The 24,768-nt window shown below is 49.9% G+C and overlaps 7 protein-coding genes across 7 annotated transcripts; 3 read left to right on the top strand and 4 right to left on the bottom strand.

Annotated features, from left to right (window-relative positions):
- Positions 1 to 829: 829 nt before the first annotated feature.
- Positions 830 to 7,899, top strand: BKA67DRAFT_665025 (uncharacterized protein; the record flags this gene model as incomplete). Its single annotated transcript, XM_046108483.1, has 7 exons — positions 830 to 1,015; positions 1,063 to 1,207; positions 1,260 to 1,593; positions 1,660 to 2,185; positions 2,242 to 3,034; positions 3,111 to 6,733; positions 6,796 to 7,899. The coding sequence occupies 7 exons, from the start codon at positions 830 to 832 to the stop codon at positions 7,897 to 7,899; spliced, it is 6,711 nt and encodes a 2,236-aa protein (XP_045951703.1).
- A 533-nt stretch (positions 7,900 to 8,432) lies between these two features.
- On the top strand, positions 8,433 to 9,274 carry BKA67DRAFT_542162 (uncharacterized protein; the record flags this gene model as incomplete). Its single annotated transcript, XM_046101061.1, has 2 exons — positions 8,433 to 8,684; positions 9,113 to 9,274. 2 exons carry the CDS (start codon positions 8,433 to 8,435, stop codon positions 9,272 to 9,274), a joined length of 414 nt encoding a protein of 137 aa, XP_045951702.1.
- A 463-nt stretch (positions 9,275 to 9,737) lies between these two features.
- Positions 9,738 to 10,696, bottom strand: BKA67DRAFT_665023 (uncharacterized protein; the record flags this gene model as incomplete). Its single annotated transcript, XM_046108482.1, has 2 exons — positions 9,738 to 9,903; positions 10,404 to 10,696. 2 exons carry the CDS (start codon positions 10,694 to 10,696, stop codon positions 9,738 to 9,740), a joined length of 459 nt encoding a protein of 152 aa, XP_045951701.1.
- Positions 10,697 to 10,990: 294 nt separating this feature from the next.
- BKA67DRAFT_587137 (uncharacterized protein) lies at positions 10,991 to 13,586 on the bottom strand. The gene is made up of 4 exons (XM_046104300.1): positions 13,213 to 13,586; positions 13,061 to 13,162; positions 11,629 to 13,004; positions 10,991 to 11,543 (listed from the first exon to the last, which is right to left on the bottom strand). The coding sequence occupies exons 1-4, from the start codon at positions 13,473 to 13,475 to the stop codon at positions 11,482 to 11,484; spliced, it is 1,803 nt and encodes a 600-aa protein (XP_045951700.1). The 5' UTR covers positions 13,476 to 13,586; the 3' UTR covers positions 10,991 to 11,481.
- A 404-nt stretch (positions 13,587 to 13,990) lies between these two features.
- Positions 13,991 to 17,472, bottom strand: BKA67DRAFT_130505 (uncharacterized protein). The gene is made up of 3 exons (XM_046094999.1): positions 16,599 to 17,472; positions 14,683 to 16,530; positions 13,991 to 14,624 (listed from the first exon to the last, which is right to left on the bottom strand). The coding sequence occupies exons 1-3, from the start codon at positions 17,025 to 17,027 to the stop codon at positions 14,055 to 14,057; spliced, it is 2,847 nt and encodes a 948-aa protein (XP_045951699.1). The 5' UTR covers positions 17,028 to 17,472; the 3' UTR covers positions 13,991 to 14,054.
- A 1,607-nt stretch (positions 17,473 to 19,079) lies between these two features.
- Positions 19,080 to 19,495, top strand: BKA67DRAFT_130496 (uncharacterized protein). The gene has a single exon (XM_046094998.1). It carries the CDS (start codon positions 19,183 to 19,185, stop codon positions 19,396 to 19,398), a length of 216 nt encoding a protein of 71 aa, XP_045951698.1. The 5' UTR covers positions 19,080 to 19,182; the 3' UTR covers positions 19,399 to 19,495.
- A 1,160-nt stretch (positions 19,496 to 20,655) lies between these two features.
- Positions 20,656 to 24,174, bottom strand: BKA67DRAFT_665020 (uncharacterized protein; the record flags this gene model as incomplete). Its single annotated transcript, XM_046108481.1, has 1 exon — positions 20,656 to 24,174. One exon carries the CDS (start codon positions 24,172 to 24,174, stop codon positions 20,656 to 20,658), a length of 3,519 nt encoding a protein of 1,172 aa, XP_045951697.1.
- Positions 24,175 to 24,768: the final 594 nt, after the last annotated feature.

Below are 24,768 nucleotides of genomic sequence, written 5' to 3'. Positions count from 1 at the left end.
GCAACTGAACTTGTCATGCGGCAATTATGATATCTCAAAGGTACTGGTGGGACCATTACCCATTCCAGAAACAAAATGCTGTTTCGGCCAGTCATCGGTTGGATTTGGTGCTGCATTCGCCAGGGAAGCATTCGTCATGGGCAGGATAGTTGCATGCAACTACTGCCGTACAACACATTCCTCTCATGCAAGTGCGTGCTCCTTGCAGGTGTTTGACAGAACTAACGTTTCCTTGCTTGGTACCCACCGGGCTACTATACTATTTTGGACTGATAGTGCGAGTGGAGACTGAACCCGTCTTTATACCCTACATTTACAGTCACATCGTCCAGCTGCGGCATAGTTCACGACATGCCAATCGAAACTTGGTGTTAGACCTTTGTATCCGGCACGACAACTTCGAAGATAACAACGGGCAAACATTCATGTACCGGAACGAAAGGTCCTTTCACTAGCGGCCTGCTAATGAGCTGATAATGAGCTGCCAACCATAGATAGTTCTGTCGACAAGAGTCAGTGGAAATGTTACGTGCAGTATTTAGCCCGCAATGGCTAGCTCCTGATGTAGAAAGACCCTATAGAATTCTACGTTGTGGACCGGGAGCTGGCAATTAGTAGGCCTAAGGGAAGCAGTATTACATGGATCTGGACTGCCCAGGTGGCCAAGAAGTGGGCAACGAAGCTCTAGGCTCGGAGCTGGTCAGATCATCTGGGTGAATTCCAAATGGGGACAACGAGGGAAATGCTGCAATTGCGAACTATGATAATGCCAGACGACTGCTGATTCCGAGAACGATCCAGCGTCTTGTAATATAGAAAATCATTCAACATGGAGCAAGCAAAGTCAATGCCTATCGCCATAACTGGTATGGCCTGCCGTTTTCCTGGGCAGGCCGACACGCCAGAGAGACTTTGGAACGTGTGTGCAGCCGCTCGAAACACTTGGTCTGAATGGCCCAAGGATCGCCTCAATGAGGAGGCGTTTCTTCATACACAACCTGAACACCTCGGGACTGTGAGTGATACTACTAATTGTGCGACTTTTCGACTAACCTCGTCAAGTTCCATAGCCGTGGAGGTCACTTTCTTGAAGAAGATGTCTTCCGGTGGGATGCATCCTTCTTCAACTTTACAGCCGACATGGCCAGAGCCATGGATCCCCAAATTCGGCTCTTGCTCGAGACAGCTTTTGAAGCCTTCCAAACAGGTATGTCAGGGGTTGTATGTGTACGAGACAGTCCTGGATTAACGCAAGGCAGCTGGCCTTTCACTTGAAAACATCGCAGGATCCCAAACGGCTGTGTTCGCCGGTTCGATGTTTCGAGACTATCACGACCTACTCATGAGAGACGCCGAAAATCTACCGCGCTACCATGTAACTGGTAATGCTGCTGCCTTTACCGCAAACAGGCTATCGCATTTTTTTGATCTGCGTGGACCGAGTGTTAGTGTCGACACAGCTTGCTCTACTACATTAGCAGCATTGCACTTAGCATGCCAAAGTATTCGTACTGGGGAATCAAACATGGCTGTCGTTGGAGGATCTAACCTTATACTGCATCCAGGCTCATCAACTAGTTTATCGAACCTGGGGTAAGTCTTATTCATACATCAGAACTCTATAACTGGAGACTCGCATAGTTGTTAACTTGTACGAAGACTGACAGGTCGAGCGGGGAAATCATTTAGCTTCGACTCTCGTGCTCAGGGCTATGGCCGTGGAGAGGGCGTCGCTTGTATTGTTTTGAAACCATTGAAAGATGCTGTCCGTGATGGAGATCCAATACGAGCAGTCATCCGAGAAACAGGTATGAACCAAGATGGCCGCACTCAGACAATCACAACCCCATCCCAGGATGCGCAACAGCAGCTCATTCTCAACTGCTACGAACGAGCCGGTCTCGATCCGTGTGATACTACTTACGTTGAAGCACATGGGACTGGCACCATAGCAGGTGATCGCATCGAGCTAGGTGCCCTCGGAGCGACCATTGGCAAAAACAGAACGGAGGACAACCCGTTATACGTTGGCTCCATAAAAGCCAATTTTGGGCATACGGAGTCGACGAGTGGCCTTGCTGCTGTGATCAAGGTTGCTATGATGTTGGAGCATGGACAGATACCCCCGCAAGCGAATTTTGAGAAGCATAATCCTCGTATAGATTTTGAGGCATTGAATATTAAGGTAAGATGTCGGGATCCGTTTATCTACCTATTGACATAAATGTTAACTTAGAGTAGATACCCACTATAACAAGAGAATGGTCCAACGTCCCGGTACGACGAGCATCTGTTAGCAACTTCGGCGCTGGTGGTGCAAATACTCATGTCATCATGGAAGATCCAAGCTATCTACTGAACCTTGCGAAACATACACGAAAAGAGTCTTTGAGCCTAAAGAAACACGAAACCAAAGGCAAATCTGATATTCACATTGATACGGCCGTCGATAGCTGGTATCCTGCGGCTGGTAGCTCGAGCCCTATAAGCCCATCGTCACCATGTAGCATTTCAACACCTGGTAGCGCTTTGACTCCTGCTGAGACTATGACACCTAGTGGCACACCCATAAAAGGAGCAAAGAACACTACGGACAGCGGGTTGGGAACTTCTCATGAAAACGAACATGCGGGAACCAATGAAGATTGTTCACTCGTTTTCACGCTTAGTGCCAGAGATGAGCCAAGTTTGCGGGCCTCTGCCTATAGTTTTGCAAACTATCTCGACCAACCCGGTCCATACTTCACATTACCTAGCTTGGCGTATACCATGAATGAGAAGCGGACAAGCTTTCCGTGGAGGGTAGCGGTCATGGCTTGCTCCTCTTCCGAACTTCAAGAAACTTTACAAAGTGAATCACTCAAGCTTACCAACTCAACACAAGTACCGAAGTTGGGATTTGTCTTCACTGGACAAGGTGCGCAGTGGCACGCGATGGGACGGGAACTGATAAACTCATATTCGGAGTTTCGGGAGGCGTTGCAAGAAGGCGGAGATTTTATACATGAGCTGGGTGCGACATGGAATCCTATTGGTATGACACCCAAAAAGCTTGGCTCTTTCTTCTCATTTCTCTCTATGTGTATTTTCGACTAATTAAACACATATAGAGGAGCTCAGTCGATCAGCAGAGGAGACCAAGCTGAATCAACCATGCCTAAGTTTCCCCATGTCAGTGCTGTTGCAACTTGCTTTAGTCAGACTACTTAGATCATGGGGAGTTGTACCTACAGCTACCACTGGTCATTCAAGCGGGGAAATCAGCGCAGCTTACGCCTCCGGCGGTCTTACGTTTAAACAGGCCGTCGCTGTCGCATACGTCCGAGGACGTCTAACTTCCGAGTTTGTGGAGTCTGGGCAGGCACACGGCGGGATGACGGCTGTCGCTACCAGCAAACAGAAGGCTCTGGAATATCTCAATGCAGCTGATGTAGAAACCACGGCAGTCATCGCTTGCATCAACAGCCCTAGCAGTGTCACAATCTCTGGTGAGATAGGATCGCTCGAGAAGATTGAGGCGCTAGCTGCCAATGAGAACGTCATGTTCCGCCGCCTGAAAGTCCCAGCCGCCTATCATTCCTCAGAGATGGAAGCATTAGCCGATGGATACCTCAACGCCCTGAAGCCACATTTCGAGGTACCTAGTCCAGAAAGATTTACTGCGACGTTTTCGTCTCCTGTGACAGGCAGTATTGTCAGAGAACCATCAAGTGTACATAACCCCAGCCACTGGGTGCGAAACATGGTGCAACCTGTACTGTTCGACGATTGCTTGGAAGCAATGCTCACTCGTCCAGAAAATGCGATCGGCCAGAGCTTGAAGAGCACTGTCGATATCCTCATCGAGATAGGTCCTCATGGCGCACTACAAGGTCCAATTCGCCAGATCCTTGACAATATGAACTTACGGGCATTGAAGACCAATGTCAGTTCATGCCTGAAGAGAGGTGAAGACGCCTCCAAAACCATGAGGGAAATTGCAGTATTCTTATATTGCAAAGGCTATCCAGTAAACGTTACCAGCGTCAATGTACTTCATCAGCCAAGTACGCTCCAGGTATTGCATGACTTACCGACATATAAATGGAATCATTCTTCTCGCTATTCGGGTGTATCACCAATTGTCACGGACTATATGCAGCGAAATTCACCAAAACATGACCTCCTTGGAACACGAGTCGAAGGTATCAACCCAGAGCAAGCTATCTGGCGCAACACCTTGCGCATCTCCGATCTTCCTTGGCTGCAGCACCATGTGGTGCAGTCTGAAGTCTTATATCCTGCAGCGGGTCTTCTTGTCATGGTTACAGAAGCCATGCGCCAACTTGACGACGAAGAAGGCCAGGTGAGCAATGGTTACAATCTCAATAACGTGGACCTATCAAAAGCTGTGATTTTCCCAGCCTCTGGAGATGATCTAGAAATACAACTTGTCATCAAACAGCCCTCGACGAGCTCCACAAGTGCGGCTCAAAACAGACAATTCGTGTTCTACAGTCGCACTGGTAGAGGTAACTGGGCTAAACACTGTCAGGGTAGTATCACGCCAGCTCAACACGCTACTACAGGAGTGCCTGTCGGTGGCTTAGGTCTTCTTCCAATGGATATTGACCACTTTTACAAGCACGTCGAGCGATCTGGCCCTACGTTGGGACCAAGCTTCCGGAATATCACGCGCTTGTCTGGGGGAGACTTCGCTGCAGAGGCGACGGTGACAGTCCCTGATGTAGTAGCTATGATGCCATCTTTCTACGCATCGCAATGCACGATTCATCCGACAACTCTCGATTCGTGTTTCCATCCTGCATGGGCTGCTTTGCCAAACTCGATTCTTCGGAAGCTTGGCCTCTCGGTCCCACGCAACATAAGAAACATTTTCATTGGGAGAAACATTCCGGCAAGCCCTGGTTCTGAGCTCGGTCTCAGAGTGGGTATAGAAGAAGCAAGTCAGAATGGGTTTCGGGTATCAATATCTGTTTACAGCATTGAAGATTTGTCACGCACGCCTATTGTTAGTATTGAGGGATTGAGCATGATTGCTATATCTGACAGTCCTGTCTCTTCACCTGTAGACGAGCTCATGTTGCTCCATACCGTCTGGCAACCAAGCCTTGCGTTTCTATCCCCAAGCGACCTGCAGGCTCATATCATCGAGTGTGCAGATCCAGCTGAAGCTGTAGTGTTTGATGAGCTTCAACAAGCAACTGTCAACGTCATCCATGACGCACTCAATCAGTTGACACCGGATGTTGAGAAAAACCTCGAGTGGTACTACAAGAAGTACGTGGACTGGATGCGTGAGCAAGACGCCACTTTTTTCAGTTCGATGGTAATTTCCAACGAGCAAGAAAAACTTGATCTTTACAGCAGAGTTACTCTGTCCAGTGTCAATGGTCGTATGCTGGACTTGGTGGCAAGAAACCTCCCAAAATTCTTCAGAAAGGAAGCAGATCCGTTGGAAACCATGACAACTGACGGGTTCTTATCGGAGTATTACGCAAACATGATCAAGCTCACGCGATGCCTCAACCATGTGAAGAAGTACATGAAGATATTTGCCCACGAGAATCCTGGAGCTCGTATTCTGGAGATTGGTGCCGGTACCGGTTCATGCACAGAAGCAGCTCTTCAGGGTCTGTCTCAATCAAGTACGGGATCTCTTCTCGCCGAAAAATATGTCTTCACGGATGTGTCCGCTGGTTTCTTTGAAGCAGCGGACCAGCGCTTCGCGCCATTTGCCAGCCAAATGCGTTTCCAGAAACTGGATATTGAGCAAGATCCACTCGAGCAGGGATTTGTGGAGGGCGACTATGATCTGATCATTTCATGTAACTGTTTGCATGCCACTACTAGTTTGCAGAACACCTTGAGCAATGCCAGGAAGCTCTTGAAAACAGAGGGAAAGTTGCTTCTGCTAGAAACCACGACTCCGCATCTAGACCAGAGCCTCACATTCGGACTATTTTCTGGTTGGTGGTTGAGCGAAGAGCAGGAGCGAAGGACTTCGCCTCTTCTGAGCGCTCCAGCCTGGAGTAGATTCCTTGCAAGCTCGGGATTTACCGGCGTCGATGTTGCTCTAGGTGATGCGGGAGGTCCTGATGTTTCAAACTATTCAGTCATGATTGCAACGGCAGCCGACGTACCGAAAACCAACGGTGTGGGACAGGAAACCCTGACTTTGATGGCTTTCCCTCCATCCACTGAGACATATGCTGACTGGCTTAAAGTCGTTGGCAGTGCACTGGAAGATACGTCCAGTATTGCTGTTACAATTGTTCAGAATCTGACAAACCTGACAGCAGATGCATCCCTTGTCTGTATCTTGGCAACCGACCCAGAGTCTCTCGTATCAATGACATGGGCTGATTTTGAGTACCTGAAGAGGATCCTAGTGGGAGTCGAGAAAGTTTTGTGGGTTTCACATGGTGCAGCACTTGAGTCCAACCACCCATCAGCAGCTCTCCATACTGGTCTCTTCCGAACGCTTAGAATGGAGCAAGGAGACGAAAAGTATATCACGTTGGACCTTGACTCCAACAGAGAGTTATGCACATCAGAGAGTGTTAAGGCTATCTGCAAGGTAGCCAAGCTTGCACTAAAAGCTCAGATAACCCCTGAGCGAGAGCTAGCAGAAAGAGCTGGCAGGATATTAGTGCCTCGCTTACACAAGAATGATTACTTGATCAATCAGATGGAACCCTCATTAGAAGATCTTGGTGCAGCTCAAAACACCGTAAGTCGAACGATTCCGTTACAACTCATTTTTCCGTGGTGCAAGCTAATCAGGTCGAACAGGACTCTTCGAATTATGCAGATATAGCTCTCGACCCGAGGGGCGCTTATATTGTCGTTGGCGGACTGACAGGCATCGGCCGGGAAGTGGTACGATGGCTCGCTCACAGGGGCGCGAAGAACGTGATACTTATTTCGCGCAATGCCAACATATCGAATACACAAGACCTGCAATCTGAACTTTTGAGTACAGGCACTAAACTCATTCCCTATGGTTGCGATGTCGCCTGCAAGAATGATTTAGAGAAGTTCCTTGTTGCACTCAAGATCATTATGCCTATTCGCGGCGTAATTCAGGCGGCCCTTGTGCTTGATGATTCATCGTTCGCAAACATGACGATTGATCAATGGCAAACTCCCCTAAGACCGAAGTACCACGGCTCCAAGAACCTCGACGAGCTATTCCAAGGTGCGGATGAGCTCGATTTTTTCATCATGTTATCATCCGTGACTGGCATCCTGGGCAGTCATGGCCAGTCGAACTACACAGCCGGATCAACGTATCAGGACGCTCTCGCACGTAGCCGTGTTTGTAGAGGTCTTCCCGGTGTTTCGATAGACCTCGGTAGTGTACTCGGAGCTGGTTATGTTGCTAGAACGAGTGGTGTGGCTGAGCGTGCTGCAAAAGCAGGTTGGCGATCTCATACTATTCACGAGGTACTCCGCATGATAGGGATCGCGGTCAGAAATCCAAAACAAGCTGAAATTATAGCGGGTATCACGCCTTGGTCAGTGCCTGAACATTTGGCTTGGCGACAAGAAGGTCGCTTCTCAGCACTGCCACTACGCCTAGAGTCGTTGAAGACGTTGCCGAAGGAGTTGTCCACAGTTTCACTGAGGGAGCGGCTGGAGGCTGCGTCCGCGGATACTAAGGTTGACACCATGGTATATGGACTGGTAATTCGGCTGGCCGATATGTTCGTTCTGTCTCCATCCGACATCAACCAAAGCCAGCCCCTTGCAGCACTGGGCGTGGATTCGTTAGTAGCGGTCGAACTCCGCAATTGGCTTGCAGCCAACGTCACACCGAATGTGACAGTTTTCGACGTGACACAGAGCAGTAGTCTGATCGAGTTGGCAGAGAAGGTGGTTAGAAAGCTTGCATAAAGTGGCAGGGCTTTCACGAAGTACGATCCCGTCTGGTCAACATGTTTCCTTCGTACAATTGCATAATAATGAAAACTGATAAACACCTTGATGGGAGGCGTTATGCAGAGCTGTGAGACACATTTCGCTTAGAATATTGACGCAGTGAGATATTCAGTGGTAGTTGCTGCAAGTTTCGTGTGAAAGGTGGACGTGGCACCCGATCGAGTTTGATACGAGCTCCGTAAGAAGTGAAAATGGAAGGTCGTCCTCCGCTGACTGCATCTGATCCCACACTAGCACGTAGGGGCAAGGATCGCCAATCCATCCGTCGGTCGCATATGCAATGCAGGTGTACCGCTGGCTAAGCTTTCTCGTCAGGGAAATCACCGTACCTGCCGGCTCAGATCTAAGATAAAGCGGTTGCTATTCCAGTCATTGGGGTTCCCTTTTCTCCTCAATAAATTTATCCGATTGACATAATCATTTAATAATCGATTGAAACACGTATCATGCTTTCTGCCACGCTTTACCTTATGGCAGCTGCTACCTTCATGGCCCCAGGCATGAAGGCGCAGTACGGGGGATCCAACTTTTTTTGGTGTTTCGATATTCAGTTACCAAATGGGACGTATACCAGCCCTAGCTGCTGTATATCGTACTATGAGTCTTCTGGCGGTTATTACACGGGCGTGGATTGCGTTGGTGCTTACGTCTCGGAAGACTCGAGCATCTACTACTGCAGGAATGGAAACCCGGACGTGCCGGAGATCCCAGGCGCTGTCAACCCGGGCTGCTGTGGTTCTGTAAGTCAATCTCTTCTCCAATGCGCTCAACATCATCTACGCAGTGACATTTGAGTTTGGATCATCGCTCATTACGAATAGTTCGCAAACACCACGTCTTATCTATGCACACCTAAGCCGGTATCAGAAGAGAACGAGCATGAATGAGATCTTGGCGGTGCTATCAGAAGTGCGGTGTTCGGATGCTGTTCAACGTTGATAGCGATGCATCCAGCTGGTTTGGGGTATAGACAGACATTCCGCACCGTTTCTCGAATGTGTGGGGAAAGGGCCGCCAGTCTTGCCGATAGTATCTTAGCATCTCATCATGATGAATCTGCATGCAGAATTCAGAGCAATGCAGAAGGTTGTTTTGTTACTGTCAATGACTTGAGCATTAACTATGCTCTTGCATTATTTGAATTTATATATTCTCTGTTTCTATGCAGAAGAAACAATACCTCGAGGCGTTGTCGAAAGATTTTATCGTCAACTCCGCTATGTTATGGTTGCTGGGCTGTGTTGCAGCACTCATAAACAGCACTAAGCAGCGCCAATTCTTCCAGGACTTTTCGATCCGGCCAAGGGACGATTTCTCACCTCCAATGTGAGACATAGAATTCCAACAGCTCCAGTAATATATAGTGTAATTACATTTAAAAAAGTTATTCATGAAACCTACCGTGCTCTAGGAGCAGGGTGCTACCGAGAATCTATCATAGGAAGACATCGTGGACCTTTACTAACATCGAATGACGTTCCGATTCGCATTCTTACTTTAGCTCTTGACATTTTGTTGATACCTGAGACGGCACGTCAGTCCAGTCGAATCAATCTATCCACATATATATATGGCGCCTACACAGAAGGATTCGTGTAAGCCACTGGTTCTGCAGTCGTTCTGTAGAAGATAGGTGACCAACTGGCGCTAATTTATCCTGTTCTGCAGCAAGTGAGCACTTTGTACTGTGGTTGCAGAACATATATATTAGTCTAGTCTCGAGACGTAGAACCCACATTTTGGGCTGGTATGCAAATATAGTTGATATGCCTGGGCATTATATCTGATGGAGTCTACCTGGTGAAGGCATCGTCGGGCCAGACACTATCTGCGAACGGCTTGAACGTATGCGAAATAGCCGTGATCAGCAGTGCTGAAGTGGGCGTTGGAGTCATGCAGTCCAGGTCGACGCATTGACAGGAGTCAGAGCCATTGTCTGTTCTGAATGCAACTATAAGACTGCGAGGTGTAAGCAATTCGGTGTTGTTTTATGCGTACGTAATCTACCAAAAGATTGGTCTCTATAACTTGAAGACGTGGACAACAAGGAGAAGTGTGAATTCGATGCTCGATAGTATCATATGTGAGCTCTTCGATACTGCATCAAAACAGTAGCAACAGTATTGAATTTAACGGAAAGACCTAATTCAAATACAGTCGCTAAATTGAAACTCACGCCTCAACGAAAGCGGGCACACTGAACGGATGAAAATAAAAGTTCCTTGTTATGGGTCTGGCTCTGGCTATTGCATTTACACTACTGATGAGTTCTGTTGTTACCAGCCATATTAGGATAAGTTACCACCACTCGGTCGAGGATGTCCAACTGTTCTACTATCATTTGTATTGCATCGCAGTCTCCTGTCAGATCAAGCTGATAAAGATTTTGGCAGCGAAACAGGAATTTAGCTGTCTTTGAAGTCCGCTGAAAGAGATTGAATCGTCTTAATAGGCTCTACTGCTTCTGCTGACCACCAGTGACACCCTTAACTGTGTTGCCAACTCCATCCGTGACACCACCGACTGCGTTACCAGCGCCCTCAGTAACGCCGCCGGCAACATTGCCGACGCCCTGGCTGGTCTGGTTCAGAGCGCCGCCGACACCTTCCGTAGTCTTGCCGATAGCACCTCCAAGACCTCCGAGAAGGCCACCTTGTTGATTTGCTTGCTCGCCGCCAGTGAGGACATTGTCGAGGCCGCCAGTTAGACCTCCGAGGAGACCGCCGCCTTGCTTGTTGTTCTGGTTGCTCATGTTGGACAATGGGATTCTGATTCTTGATTTGTATGAGGTAGATTAGAAGGAATGAACTGAGTTGTTCTACTAGATTAGGTTCAGTGTAGATGATGGTCGGAGTGAGTGGAAATGCAAGCGTATAGCATGCGCACGTCCGGCTTTCTTATACCGAGTAAGATCCGCGGCAGGGATATTGACCCACAACCAGAACCTAGAACAAGGGTACGTCAGAATTCCATCGGCTTCGCCACACTATGAGATCAGGGAGCAGTGGCTGACGTGATGTATCTAACGAAAACCAAGGCTAATCACTATGGCAGTGTTGATTGGGAAACTTTATTAACACCACAAGTCACTTGCTACCACAGTTCAATTATTAGCGCATTTCGCCGGTACATAGTACAAACAATTTCCAGACTGCCAAGTTAGCCTGACTGCCTTGTTTACCTCGTACCGCGTGAGGGGTTAACTGATGCAAGGACAAGCGAGATCGATCACTTGCATAGATTCGATGAAGAGCCCACAATGACGCAGAGTTAAAAGTGGGAACGGGAGCGGAAGCTTTGTTCACTTACCACAGTACAGCAGACTACCAAGAGCACGCATTTCGCCGAGAGTATGATGAGAATCATAGAAGTCCTGTCAACCAAGACGCTTTAATGTAGGTTCAGTAATCAGGGAAAAAAAAATATTTTGGTTGGTGTCTTCTACATATGAACCCCAAGCGATGGTCGAGACTGTCAATTTCAAGAACCTCATCAGGTAGCATATCGTGAGAATGATTACAGTTTCCAACAGCAGTATTAGAAGAAGATCCGAAGGCCGTGATTATACAAGCACAAGAGTATCGGGGGTATTATGGCGTGTACGTTATACGCTTCAAAACTTCTGTTCCTCCAAAGCTTGTCCTCCAACTGACTTACCCTCCTGGGCACCCTCTGCCTGAGTAGTGTCGCTGGTGGCTTCAGCAGGCAGATCAATGACCGAATCCGTTTTCTGCTTTCGCGAGAAGTAGTTGATCGAAGGCAAGGTTGGCATTTGTGGGATAGATGGGATTTGGGTTGGGATGTATGACTTGAAACTAGGGCCCGAAGGTATCTCGGGCATAGTCCTAGGCACGTAGGATTTAATCCCAGTTCCAGCCTGCTCTGCAACGCCAAAAAGATATCGCATGTAGGTGTTCTTTGCGGCATCCTTAGCATCAATGCTGTCAGGTGCATTCTCATCATCGTCGGGCAATGGTACCAAAGACGCAGCTGCAGCAATATCCAGAGGTGACTCATCCGGCAGTGACTCGTCATCAGATTGAGCTTGTTCTCCTTTCTCGACACCCTTTTCTGCCTCGTCGACTTTCGGAATCTCCTTGCCCTCTTCAGTAGTTGCGACAGGCTCTTCGATTGGCTCAGGAGGCACTGGAATCGCAAATTTGGGGTCGTCGACAATGCTAGAGTCGTCGTTGAACCACTTTATGACAAGATCGCTGGCGGTATCGGTCATCTGCTCGTACTGCACGTTTTTGTCTCGCTTAAACATGCTCATATGTGCTTGAACTTCATCCTCAATCTCCGTAATGACTTGTCGAGAAAATACGTGGTTCGCGACATGGTCTTTTTCTGGTATCGCACAGAAAGTTCTCTCTGGAACAAAGTAGCCGCCGCTCCAGACTCCATTCTCGCCGAGCGATGTATAGACGTCATGGATGCCAACACCCTTCAGAGCACCCATGCGCTCCAATCGCCTGCTTAGCTCTTGCTGCTTCAACAACGATCCGACGAAGGTAAAGTGGTCCGACAAGTACTCGAAAGACTTTCCCACATTACCGCGGTTGATGTACGCCAGCCCCTGACCTAGTGCATCGACACTGTTTTGATACCCTTCCTTCACGGACTCCTGGACGCTCTCCCGGTTCATGCTGCGCATACTCTTCATTCCCTCCACGATCTGCTTTCGGTGCATGTATGCCGTGACGCCACCTGCCGCAATAGCACCAACGGTACCAGTTCTCACAGCAATCAGCTGCCAACCTTTCCATGCCGGGCTTGAATTCCGAGCTGGAACGGCCGATGCAGTTGCGCGTTTGAGAGAAAGTTTGCTAAGTTGTGCGGGAGCCGCCGCGCCGATCGCCGTCATGACGTTGAAGACACTGCTTACTTTCTGATAGTTGGAGAAAGCGCCATAAACAAACATGGATCGTGCAAGGCCATTGTAGGGTGTGTCAAATGTCAAAATACCTTGGATTAACGGGAAAATTGGTGTGTTCTCGTCCTCTTCGTTGACAATTCTGTCATTCAAGATGGAGAAGAGCGCATCCGCTGCGACGAAACCACTGCTCGAGATTAGCTCGGTCCGCTTGGAAATGTACGCAGAGTAGCAAACACTCACCCCATGGAATGCGCAACCAACACAACGCCGACATCTCGATCGTTCGGCGGCCACGGTTTCTCACTGTGTGCTTTGCGCACTTCCATAACCCTCTCCTTCAGCCTGTTGAAATCAGCATTGGCACAGGGAGCTCTAGACGTCATAATGCTCACCATGATAGGAATTGTTCTGTAGATTGCGACAGCTCTCCCTTCGTCTCATATTTCGGAAAGACAACAGACTCGACACCATGGTCCGGCAACTTCTTGGCAACTTGTACCTTCAAGTCATGAGGAAACGACTGGAAAGTATCATCATTGCCTTTGAATCCATGGATGAAGCAAAGTAATAGCGTTCTAGGCATCTTAAAGGTTCGTAATTTTTTGATACTAGGTATTAATAAGTTATTAAAACCTTGAACTGCACTGGGTATCATATATGAAAGATCTTTGGAGGCCTTCTACCATGCCTATCTTCAAGAACGCCACCAACCATGAAGCCTTGGAGCTGTCAAACAGGGAAGTAGCCGGGTGCGGCCTCATGGTGCGGACCACTGGTGCACATGTACTCCAGCGAAGTCAACGCTTGCCAGACGACCACACACCAATTGCTGGAAATACGTCATAAATAACGTCATTAATGGCTTAGAGCTACGAATGTCGCCCTGTAAGCGACGGGCTAAAGTTCAATCATTTCGTTTCGAATCAATTTCAGTGGATCACCATGGTTACAGAATGGCCAATGTTGTGAGGCACAGCACCCAAGCAGATTTACCCATGTCACAAGCGGTTGAGTAGGAGTTGTTTGAATATCGTGAGATTATTCGTACTATGTACTGTGCTACATGTGAAGACCATTTTGGTGACCAAACCAAACCAGACCTTTTAACCGTTCGTAACGTGAAAACCAAATGTCAAATAATGATACAGGAATCATTACTCATAAAAACCCAAATCTCATGCCTCGAGCCCAATTACCACATTAGGATGCCATTAACAGTGACCGCTTCAAGCGCTTACAAGATTCCTCCGAGAAGGCCGCCACCACCGCTCTTGCCACCCTTCTTCTTGTCCTGCCCAGTGACAGAACCGACAATACTGCCTAGGCCTAAACCATCGAGAACCTTGGTGATACCGAGACCACCGAGGAGGCCGTTGAGGATGCCACCAAGTCCAAGACCATTGAGAAGCTTGCCTACCAAGCCCAAAACTCCGCTGAGCAAAAGTCCAACGGCAGCAATAATCTGAGCCAAGGGCTCCGAGAGAAGACCCCAGAGAGGGTTGATCTGCTTCTTGGCGTACTTCATATCTTCGAGTCTGCGCTTGCCGTTCTCAATGGTCTCAGTGACGGTACCAGTGAGCTCCTTGAGTAGCTCGGCGAGATGGTACTCCTCGGGAGTAGCCTCACGGGAAGCAGCCTTTCCTTTGGCAGTCTCGGAAATGCGACCATCGGGATCAAGACCACGAATGACACCGTTGGCCTCGGTAAGGATCTTACCACCTTCCTCGATCAGGGGTTTGACGGTTCGAACAAGTTGTTCCTCGTCCCGCTCCGCTTCATCTGTGCGCTCAGCACGATCAATATGCTGTGACAATGTTAGCAACTAGTCATGTAGATGTTGGATGTAGAATATAATGACTTACATCAGTAATCTGTTTGCAGATGGGGCGGATTCTGTCGAGCGACTGTTGGATGCAAGCAGAAATGCGTCCAGCGATCTCACGATCTTTCTCAAGCTTCTCGCGCTCCTTCCTCTGCTCCTCAGTCTCCTGTTCAGGCTCAGGCTCGGGCTCAGGGATGTCACTGATCAAGGTGCAATGGCCAACAATACCGCCCTGAGAAGTGATAACATCACCGTCGTCGTCGATCTTCTTGCCGGTGCACAGATTCAAGTCACCGCTAGTGAGCTTGCCGAGGATATCGCCGTTCTCATCAACGACATTACCTTCCTTATTGACCTTACGGCCAGACATAGGGCTGATGTCCTTGGGATCCTTCTTCTCCGGCTCGACAATGTCTTCCAACAGGGAGACGTGGCCAATGGTAGTACCCTTCTGGTCGATAACGTCACCGTCATCGTCAACTTTCTTGCCAGCGCACAAGCTCAAGTCGCCGCTTGTCAGCTTACCGATGAGATCGCCATTCTCATCAACAACGTTGCCCTCTTTGTTGACCTTGCGGCCAGATAAGGGGCTGACATCCTTAACCTTCTCCTCAGGCTCCCAGCGCTCGGCATGGCCCAGGACATTGCCATTCTTGTCGAGGATATCACCATCATCATCAACAGCACGACCGGCGAGAGTCTTAGCGTCGCCCGTAGTGAGACGACCAACAATATCACCGCCAGGGGTGACAACGTGACCCTCCTTGTTGACAGTGCAGCCAGATAGCTCAGTGAAAGGTCCCTCCTTGAGACCCTCACGCTCGGCTTCGGGGATGAGTTCGGCCTTGCCGATAACATCACCGCCCTCGTTGCGGATGAAACCGTGCTTGTCACACATCTTGCCAATGAGGCGAGCAAGATCTCCCTCCTTGACACGACCGAAGATCTCACCACGGCTGTCGACAGCATTGCCGGCCTTGTTGATACGCTTGCCAGCAAGGGCAGAGTTGTCAATCTCAGCCTCGGGCTCCTCTTCCTCAGGCTCCCAGCGCTCAGCATGGCCGAGCGTGTTGCCGTTCTTGTCTAGGATATCACCGTCGGGATCCACAGTCTTGCCCTTGAGCTTTTTGTGGTCGCCCTCGACGACAACACCGACCTGTTCACCGTTGTAAAGGACCTTGCCAGCATCACCGACTGTAGCGTTGGGAAAGTCCTCGAAAGGTGAGGGTTCCTTCGCTTCCTCGCGCTCCTCATCGGGAACGGGCTCAGCCTTTCCGATAACTTTGCCAGCATCGTTGAAAATCTCGCCAGTGGTCGAGCCAACTTTCTTGCCGATGAGGTGCTGCAGGATACCGGAGACAACACGACCCCAGATGGTACCCTTGTCATCGACAACATTACCGAGCTTATTAACCTTCTTGTCTTTGAGGACAGAATAATCAACCTGTTCGGGCTCAGCTTCAGGCTCAGCCTCTTCAGCTTCCTTGCGCTCAGCCTTGCCGACAACGTTGCCGTTCTTGTCGAGAATGTCTCCATCAGAATCAACCTTCTTCCCGATTAACTTCTCATGGTCACCTTCGATAACAACACCAACTTGACGGCCCTCATAAACAACAATTCCGCCCTTGTCGACAATGGCGTCTGGGAAGTCTTGGAAGGGAGCATCCTCGCTCACATCAGCCTCGGGTAAAACCTCAACCTCGCCAATGACGTTGCCCTTGTTATCCCAGACCTTGCCTTCAGCATCAGGTTGCTTGCCAACCAACTTCTTCAGGTCAGAACCCTCCACAACACGACCGAGAACGTTGCCCTTCTCGTTGACAACGTTACCGACCTTGTTGATGGTCAAGCCCTCAAGAATGGAAATGTTGGGAAGCTTGTTCTTGGCCTCGTCGAGAGCATCTAGGCGCTCAGCAGCCTCAGGAACTTCTTCCTTGATGCGCCCGACGATAGTGCCCTCAGGGACAAGATCGACCTTGCCAAGAACAGTCTCATTATCACCGAGCAGGTTACCGTTCTCGTCGATGCCCTTGATGTCCTTGCCAATAAGGTTCTGGAGGTCAGTATCATCGGCGAGCTTGCCCAGAATCTTGCCGTTTTGATCCTGGACTTGACCATCCTCGGAGACTCTGAAGGGACCTTCGAACATGGCAACGACCTTCTGGGCCACAGAGGGGGCGAACTCAGGGATCTCAATAGGCGCTTCAAGATCGCCAACCTTGGAGTCGGTTTCCTCCTGAGCGCCCTCGACAGCCTCACCAGCTTCGTCTTCAATGCCCTCGGCAGTATCATTAACGTCTTCAACGCCCTCTTCCGCACCCTCAGGGAGTTCCTTCTCGACTCCCTCGGTACCCTCAGGAAGACCTTCCGTGACTCCTTCAACATCTTCCTCTGCGGTGTCCTTGACACCCTCAACACCCTCTTCGGTTACGTCCTTAGCACCCTCGACACCCTCCTCGGCACCTTCTGGAAGTTCTCCCTTAACGCCTTCGGTGGTCTCGTCAGTGATATCCTTAGCACCATCGACACCCTCCTCAGCGCCTTCTGGCAGTTCTCCCTTAGCGCCTTCGGTAGTCTCGTCCGTGGTATCCTTAGCACCCTCGACACCTTCCTCAGTGGTATCCTTGGCACCTGCGGTGGTCTCATCGACGGTGTCCTTCGCGTCCTCAGCTGTCTCGCCGACCTTATCGGTGGCATCGTCAGCAGTCTCGCCGACCTTATCGGTGGCATCGTCAGTAGTCTCGCCAACCTTATCGGTAGCATCACCAGCGGTGTCACCAACCTTCTCGGTGACACCGCCAGTAGCATCGTCAACTTTATCGGTCACGGGCTTCGTGGCATCGTCAGCCGTGTCAGTGGTATCCTTTGCCACATCACCAACAGCGTCGGTTGCGCCCTCGGTGGTCTCGCCAGCGGTGTCCGTCGTACCTTTTACGGTGTCGCCAACCTTATCAGTAACATCTTGGGTACCGGTGGCGTCGCCGACTGTGTCGGTGACGCCCTTGGTTGTGTCGCCAACAGCCCCCGTGGCACCCTTGGCGGTTTTGCCGACACCGCTTACAGCACCCTTGGCAAGGTTTCCCACGCCACCCAGTACACTTCCGACACCGCTGCTCTTCTCTTCGCCGTCCTTCTTCTCGCCCTCATCCTGGTTGTCGAGGCCGGTCACGTTATCCACATGGTCTCTCGTGGTCGTTGTGTAGTTCTCCGCCAGGTCCGATGCGACGTCTTCCAGCGGCTCGGCCTTACCGACAACACCGCCATTGGAATCTAAGATGTCACCCTCTTGTGTGACGATGAAGTCCACGAAGTCCTTTGCGTTGCCATTGGTCACTTTGCCAATGGCGTTGCCATCGTCGTCGATGACCTCACCCTTCTCGTTAATGCGGCCAGCTGCCGGCACCATCTCTCCCTCGTCTCCCTCACCGGAATTTGAGGCATCTGCTTGTGATTGCGACTCACTGTCGTCAATGTCTGGGACAGATCTGGGGGCTGACTGTTCCAACTTGGTGTCTGAAATAGGCTTGCTAGCCTTGGTGGGTGTCTCAGGAGCCTCTGACTGTACTTTCTTTGTTGCACTTCCGACTTGTGAGCTCATGATGGCGGTTCTGTTGGTATACACGGAATGGAGATAAGAGGTAAGGGTATCTTGTAATGGGGCAAGGGTATCTGGTAGGTCTGTTGTGATTTCGGTCTTTATTTGTGTAGTGGTAGGTTTACTTGTTACCACGGTCTGTTTTACAGTGTTGGTCATATGAATAATCAGTAGAGTAGAAACTCAAAAGGCGTGAGTAGGAAATATGTATTTATGAGGAACACGATAGCAATGGCATTTGTGATTTCATGATGTCTCAAGACAAGGAAATTGAGCTCCTGGGATGGAGAGCTCCAGTACTTACGTCACATCAGGCTCTTTCTCCAGGAGAGCTTGCCTATCCTTGACGGGTTCATACATTGGTATGATTGGTTATGATGAGAGAATCGATGACTCGAGCCACTCATGAGCTTATTCCCCTTTCTGTCTGCTTGCTTCTTGGGCTAAGACCCTTCTTGCAACTCCTCTTTCGACGTCATACCCGGGTTGCATTATGTTAGTATATGAAGCTGAACGTCATGAAGGAGGGTAGCAGTCAGGGAGCAATGGCGGGAAAGCGCCCGCTTGCCTGCTGATGAGGTCAAGCCACACATGCGGCTACATAGTGCATGTTTCTAGGCCCAGGCCTGAACTGTGTACTATTGCAGATCAGTTTCATACACCCACAACACGACAAGGACCCGGGGTCCACGCCGTCGTTCCCCGGTTTTGTCTAATACTTGGTATGTTCACACAGTAGACTGTGACGGGTTTGGAAGAAAGTTATGCAAACTGCTCAGCGGTACATGCGGGCAGACGCGCAGTTGACGGAAAGCAACAGAGACGCATGTCGCCTGATTGGGGGGCCGCGGCCAGAACGAGCAAGCGAAAACAAGATTCTATGCCACAAGCTGCCGCTCTAGCCACGCTGCCACGGCACTGTCTTCCAATATCCGACGCCATAGGATGGTGCGAGTGTGGATCTCGATCGTTTGGAGTTGCCTGGGATCAAGGCCGTTTGTGATCTGGAGAAAAATCACAGACTTCCCTGCATACCTGGTGTCAGAACGTGAGTCTGGACTTACACGACATGGAAAAGGCAGGTATGAAAACTTGGCAGGCGTCTGGATTGCATCAGCCACCCACCGGAGCCACACCACTAGCAGTACCCACCCACCTTAATAAAGTTGCGAGTTGACAAGGGTGGGCATTTGCAAGGGTGTTTGCGAGGGTCCATCTCGCTACAAGATTGTTGCTTGGCATCGATTTGATCGGAGTGCAGCGTCTCCAAGCACGAGGATCGTTTTCCCCGAATCTTTTTCCCCTAGTTAGCGCGAGATTTGTTTTGACGAGCATTGCGTGAGCGTTGTGTGGAAGATGGGGCCGCTCAGTTTCTCAGTCGCTAGATCTGAGTCTAAACAGAGACGGCGGTCTCTAGCCTGTGCCGTTGACAATGAAGAAGAAAGCCTGAAGACTCTCCAAGGCCAGTCATGTAGCCGAAGCTGCCGAGCTGCCATTCGCCGGAAGTATAGTGCGGGGCCTGCTTGCCCTGCTACTTCACGTCACCTTGATTGTCCGACACACGAACCCTACACCCCATAACCTGTTTTTCAGCCGATTTCAAGCCACACTAGGGCTGGGATCGGCGGTATGTAACGTCATTTATGGTATAGCTATGGCGCAGAACACGCCTTGCGGGAACAAATGCAATTCAGAACTCTCGATGCACTGGTTCGTGATTCCCACGTTGCTGACAAGTTGTGGCACTTCGGCACCAGCCTGCCAGTCTCTACTATGCACTTGGTAGAGGCGTTCGAGCATTTTAGGTGGAACCGGGTGCTGGCTTGGTTGGATACATCTCCAGCAGCGCTTAGTAACTTCAACTTTGTCATATTGAAGCAACCCTACCTGGAGCTAGGAGTCGAAACTCAAAGGAATATCTTGTCTGCTTGTCAGCCACAACTCAAGATCCTGGGCTGCCTGCCAACTCAAAGCCAATGGTGAACGTTAAATGACATGTGCAGATACTAGACTGTGGAAAATTGTATGCAATAGAATTATCGTCCTTGGTATATACTGCGCTAATGGTTCACTGATCGGTTAACGACTTGTAACTCATAACACTATTTTGCCAAGTCAAAGCAAAGTATCATCCAACCCCGTCCTTCCCATCACAATCGTACATGCAGCTTTTAGTAAGACTGTTTCCTGGTTGTTGGCGAATAATTGAATGTAATATCGTAGTGAATGGCGTCGTGTTGACCGCCCCAATCTCTTTGTGTAATTGCAGATATCATATGGTTGTCTCCTGCCTTATGGAGCAGGAACGTTGAATATTAACTCAGTTCCATCCGGGGGAAGCTTGATGATCAGTTCGATGCCATAGACTGTAGACTTCAAGTCCACAAAGATGTCAGCGATTGGGGTGGTCGCTGAACTTCATTCCGTCGTCTGTTGTGTCTCCTGTTTGAAGATGGTTGGAATCCTGATCGTCAGTTGGATACCGTCAGGTGTAGATTTCACGTCCAAGAAGATGTCAGCAGGAATGCTGCCTTCGTCAAACTTGGCTCTAGGCTTCTCTTTCTCTCCATCGGTCTGGGTCTTCGGCTCATCCTTTGTCTCGCCGTTAAGGGGCGCAAGAGCCTTAGTCGATGCACCCGACGGCCTGTTCAACTTTCCGACAATATTACCAGAGTTGTCCAAAATATTTCCTTCCCTATCAACCTTCAGACCATTGGGGAGGGGGGTTTCTTTCAAATCTTCCCTCGGCGATTCTGGCGGCGGTGGGTGGCCTGTGAAGTTTTCCGTAACAAATCCAATGAGTTCGCCTCGGTCGCCATAAATTTCACCGTTGTTGGCAACCTTCTTGCCGATCATAGATGGCAAGTCGCCCGTAGCGTGACCTAGAACCTTTCCAGTCTCGTCCACGATATTTCCGACATCATCAACACTAAAGCCACCCAATCCGCTGGCTAGACATGCTAGGTCTGGCGGAGGTTGACTTGAAATAGGAGAAATATCATGGATTCTGGGAATAGGTGAAATGTTCGCCGATCGTTGCGGCGACGTATGTACAGAAGGATCTAAGAACTCCTCTGGTGGGTCATCAAGATCGTTTACGTTGTTCAGGCCGTCTGTGGTCTTCAGGTTATCAACCTCGGGCATATCCATACGTGATCTGGAGCGGTTTGGATTACCAGGCCTTGGTAATGGTATATCGACGCGCCTGTTTATCCGTGCTGGCTTGCCCATATTGTCTGCTTCTGCCTGAACACCGCCGGTAGAACCTCTAGGTTGATTAGAAGTGTTCGAAGCATTAAGCTGTCGTGGTGCCTTCGCACCGAGGCCATCCTTTCCACCTACCATGGCACTCCTTACAGAACCGTCGGCTAGTTCTTCGGATTCCTGAGTCGAGTTCGAAGAATCCGGCGCACTCGCCGAGAACGTCGAGGTCTTCTTGAGAGACGAAGGTTTTTTATTTGCCTTGCTCACTACGTCACCGTTGCTGGCCTCTTCGGGAAGACTAGATGTCTGCGAGCCTCGTTGCGCAAGTATTTCTTCTGAAACGTCCTGTGGATCTGTCGCCTGATCTCCAGGTCCCTTCTCTGGGGTAGAAATGGAATCCTTCACATCCAAGGCTTTACCAGGACTTTCAAAAGTAACGTGCTTCCCTCGAGTGATGTTCTCGGTGTCAGGAACGCCAATGTTATGGCCTGCAGAACCTTCAGCAGCTTTCTGCGTATCTGCAATGGTTTGTGGTGAGGGTTGTTCTTCTCTACCCTGCATATCGCCAGTTGTTGATTTTGTTTTATCCTGTGCTCCGGATGAGGCTGGCTGCAAACTTTCTTCGCTGGCTTCAACCTTATCCTTGGCGCCAATCACCAGATCGTCGTTCGTTGGCAGTTCTTCCACCGGATCGCACGACACGTCTGGAAAGCCGTCGACAGTCTCTGACGCGTCCGTCGCGAAGATATCTGTATTATCGACCGCACTTCGCGTCTTGCTTGGCGGTTCTGCGACCAGCTCGTCGTCGTTCGGAAGCTCCTCGACTGGGTTTTCCGAAACGTTCGGGAAGCCGCCAATAGTTCCGGTCCCTTTGCTTGTAGCAGGCTGCGAGGATCGCGCTGTATTCTCGGCTCCAGTTGCACGTTGTGAATTCTCTGCGGTCTTCTCGACTTCCCTTGCAGGCTCTGGCTCTTCCGCGGGGTTTGACGCTTTGACGGGCTCTGACGATTCAGTAGGTTTTGACTCTACAGCAAGCTTTGACTCTTCGGCAAATTCTGACTCTTCCACAGCTTTTAAAGTTTCTGCAGTATCCAACTCTTCCGCAGGATCTGACTTTTCTACAGTCTCTGAATCTTCCGCGCTCTCTTTAGTGTCGCTGGTATGCTGCGGGTCTTCAGCGGCGATCGTGGTTTCACTCGCAGGTTGGGAGACCAATTCGTCGTCGTTCGGCAACTCCAAGACTGGATCTTTAGATACGCCGGGAAACCCACTCACAGTGTCAGCAGGCTTTTCTGACAAAGTTAGAGATTCTTCTGCGGTATCTTGTTTCTCAGCTTCTGGGCTTTCGCCTATGGGGTTTTCCTCTGTCGGTTTTGAAACCAAGTTGTCGCTCGTGGGAAGCTTCTCTACCGGGCTTTGCGAGACGCCTGGAACGCCGCTTTTGGTGTTTACAGCTTCGTTTTCAGCGTCTTGTGTGTCTTCAGTGACGACGTCCGCGTCTGACGTGGATTTGGGTCCAGGGCCGTCCTTCAACGTCAGGTCGTCTTTCGCCGGTACCTTCTCGGTGTGCTCTGGGCAATCGTCGTTCGCTAAGGGTTTGGCGATGCCGTCTTGCAGGTCGTCCCTGGGGATAGGCGAGGGCTTCTCCGATCGTTCTGCTGAGTAGTCCTCGGTGGAAGGTTTGTCGGTTCGATCGTTTGAATTCGTGGATTGATCTTCTGGGTCGTCCTTCGAAGCAGATGGGTCTTCGGACTGTTCTGATGATTCCTTTCCTAAAGAAGGCTTCTGGTGCTGATCCTCTGAAATGTCCTTAAATGGGGTTTCTTTGGATTGGTCACTAGAATCCGCAGATGGGTTTTCAGACTCTTCTTTGGAATTTTGAGAGGAACTGCTGATGGTGTGGCGAAATTTCTGCGCGGTGTTCTGAGCGCTATCTTCTACTGACTCGAACGCGCCGGATGCTGTTGGTGCAGATACGTCTTCGTTGTCTTGTCCGATCAATGCTTTGACAAACTTGCTCATCTCAGGATTACCCACATCGAGAAAGTATTGAGCGAGGTCGATCGGATCGTTTGTGTCTTCCGTGGAACTGGCTGCATCGGATTGTTGATCTTCAGTTGGCTTACTAGGAGTTGCTGGCGCAACATCATCTACGCTGGCGCTTTTGTCAGTAGCTTGCTCGAGAGTCTCTTTCGGCTCTGTGGCTTGCGCGGGCGCGTCTGTGACGGTTTCAAATTTCTCATCTAAGGACCCTGGCTCTGTGGAGTCTCGACTCGCCGATCCACCTGCCGCACCCGCCATGGTCTCAGACGATTCTCTGGACAATGCTTTCGAGGCACCATTGCTGCGACTGGCCATGTCGGTTGGTGCATGGACATCATTGTCTATCCAGCCTACAGGAGTGTCCCCAGTAGTATCAGAAGCGGCATCAGGAATTTTGTCACCGTCGACGTCGAGTTTGCTGGTAAAAGGCGCCAAACACGTCGACTTCAAGATATCGTCGCTGGAAGGCTTCGATGGAGATATTGGCGCAGGCAATGAGACTTTCCTTTTTGGCGTAGAGATTTTAGAGGATTTCCCAAACAGCGCTGGACTTGGACTCGAGGATTTGATGCTAGATGGTGCACTTTGAGGAGTCTTGGTGAGATTGTGCTGCCTTCTCACGGGCGGGGTTTTGCTCGAAGCCTTGAACAGCTTCTTGGTGGGCGTCTGGGGCCCTGCAGTGTCTGCCATGCTTGCGACCAAGTATCGAATTTGATTAAGGTTGAGAAGGATGAAATAAACCGAATAGACACCTAACGCAATATTACAAATGAGATTAATTTGTGATTCGTCAAGAATCATTCACGGGAAAGGCGAAATCACCCGTGCCAGATTGAAACGTATTGAACGTGTTGGATATCGTCAATGATGACCTCAGTCTAGTGCAAGGTATAGCTTCACAGTGCAAGCCACGACGTGCGACGCGATGATGAAACTTCATCTATGGCCCATTATCAATGGTTACTGTAGGGGTGGTTGCACCCTCAAATATGCGTCATAGCTCACAAGAGCTAGTCAACGAAAAAGAAGGATGCTTGAGTTAGCTCAGCGAACTATGAGCGCTGCACTTGTCCACCCATTCCAACATGATCCAGTAAGAAGACACGGCTCAGATGCATGCTACAATAGGCGTTGATAGTGCATAATAAGGAGGGGTGTGATCGCTGATGCGGTCAGTTCCCAAGCGACGAGTCGTCTTTGGCTCTCCAACAGATCTTGAACCACCTCTTGTGTGGCTAGATTGTGGCAGTTGAGAAGCCCTCGCGTGTACCGTCAGAAAGTTGT

This window comes from Truncatella angustata, assembly GCF_020726525.1.
Source record: "Truncatella angustata strain MPI-SDFR-AT-0073 chromosome Unknown BKA67scaffold_12, whole genome shotgun sequence".
NCBI classification, from domain to species: Eukaryota; Fungi; Ascomycota; class Sordariomycetes; order Amphisphaeriales; family Sporocadaceae; genus Truncatella; species Truncatella angustata.
This window is presented reverse-complemented; position numbering and strand designations above follow the sequence as displayed.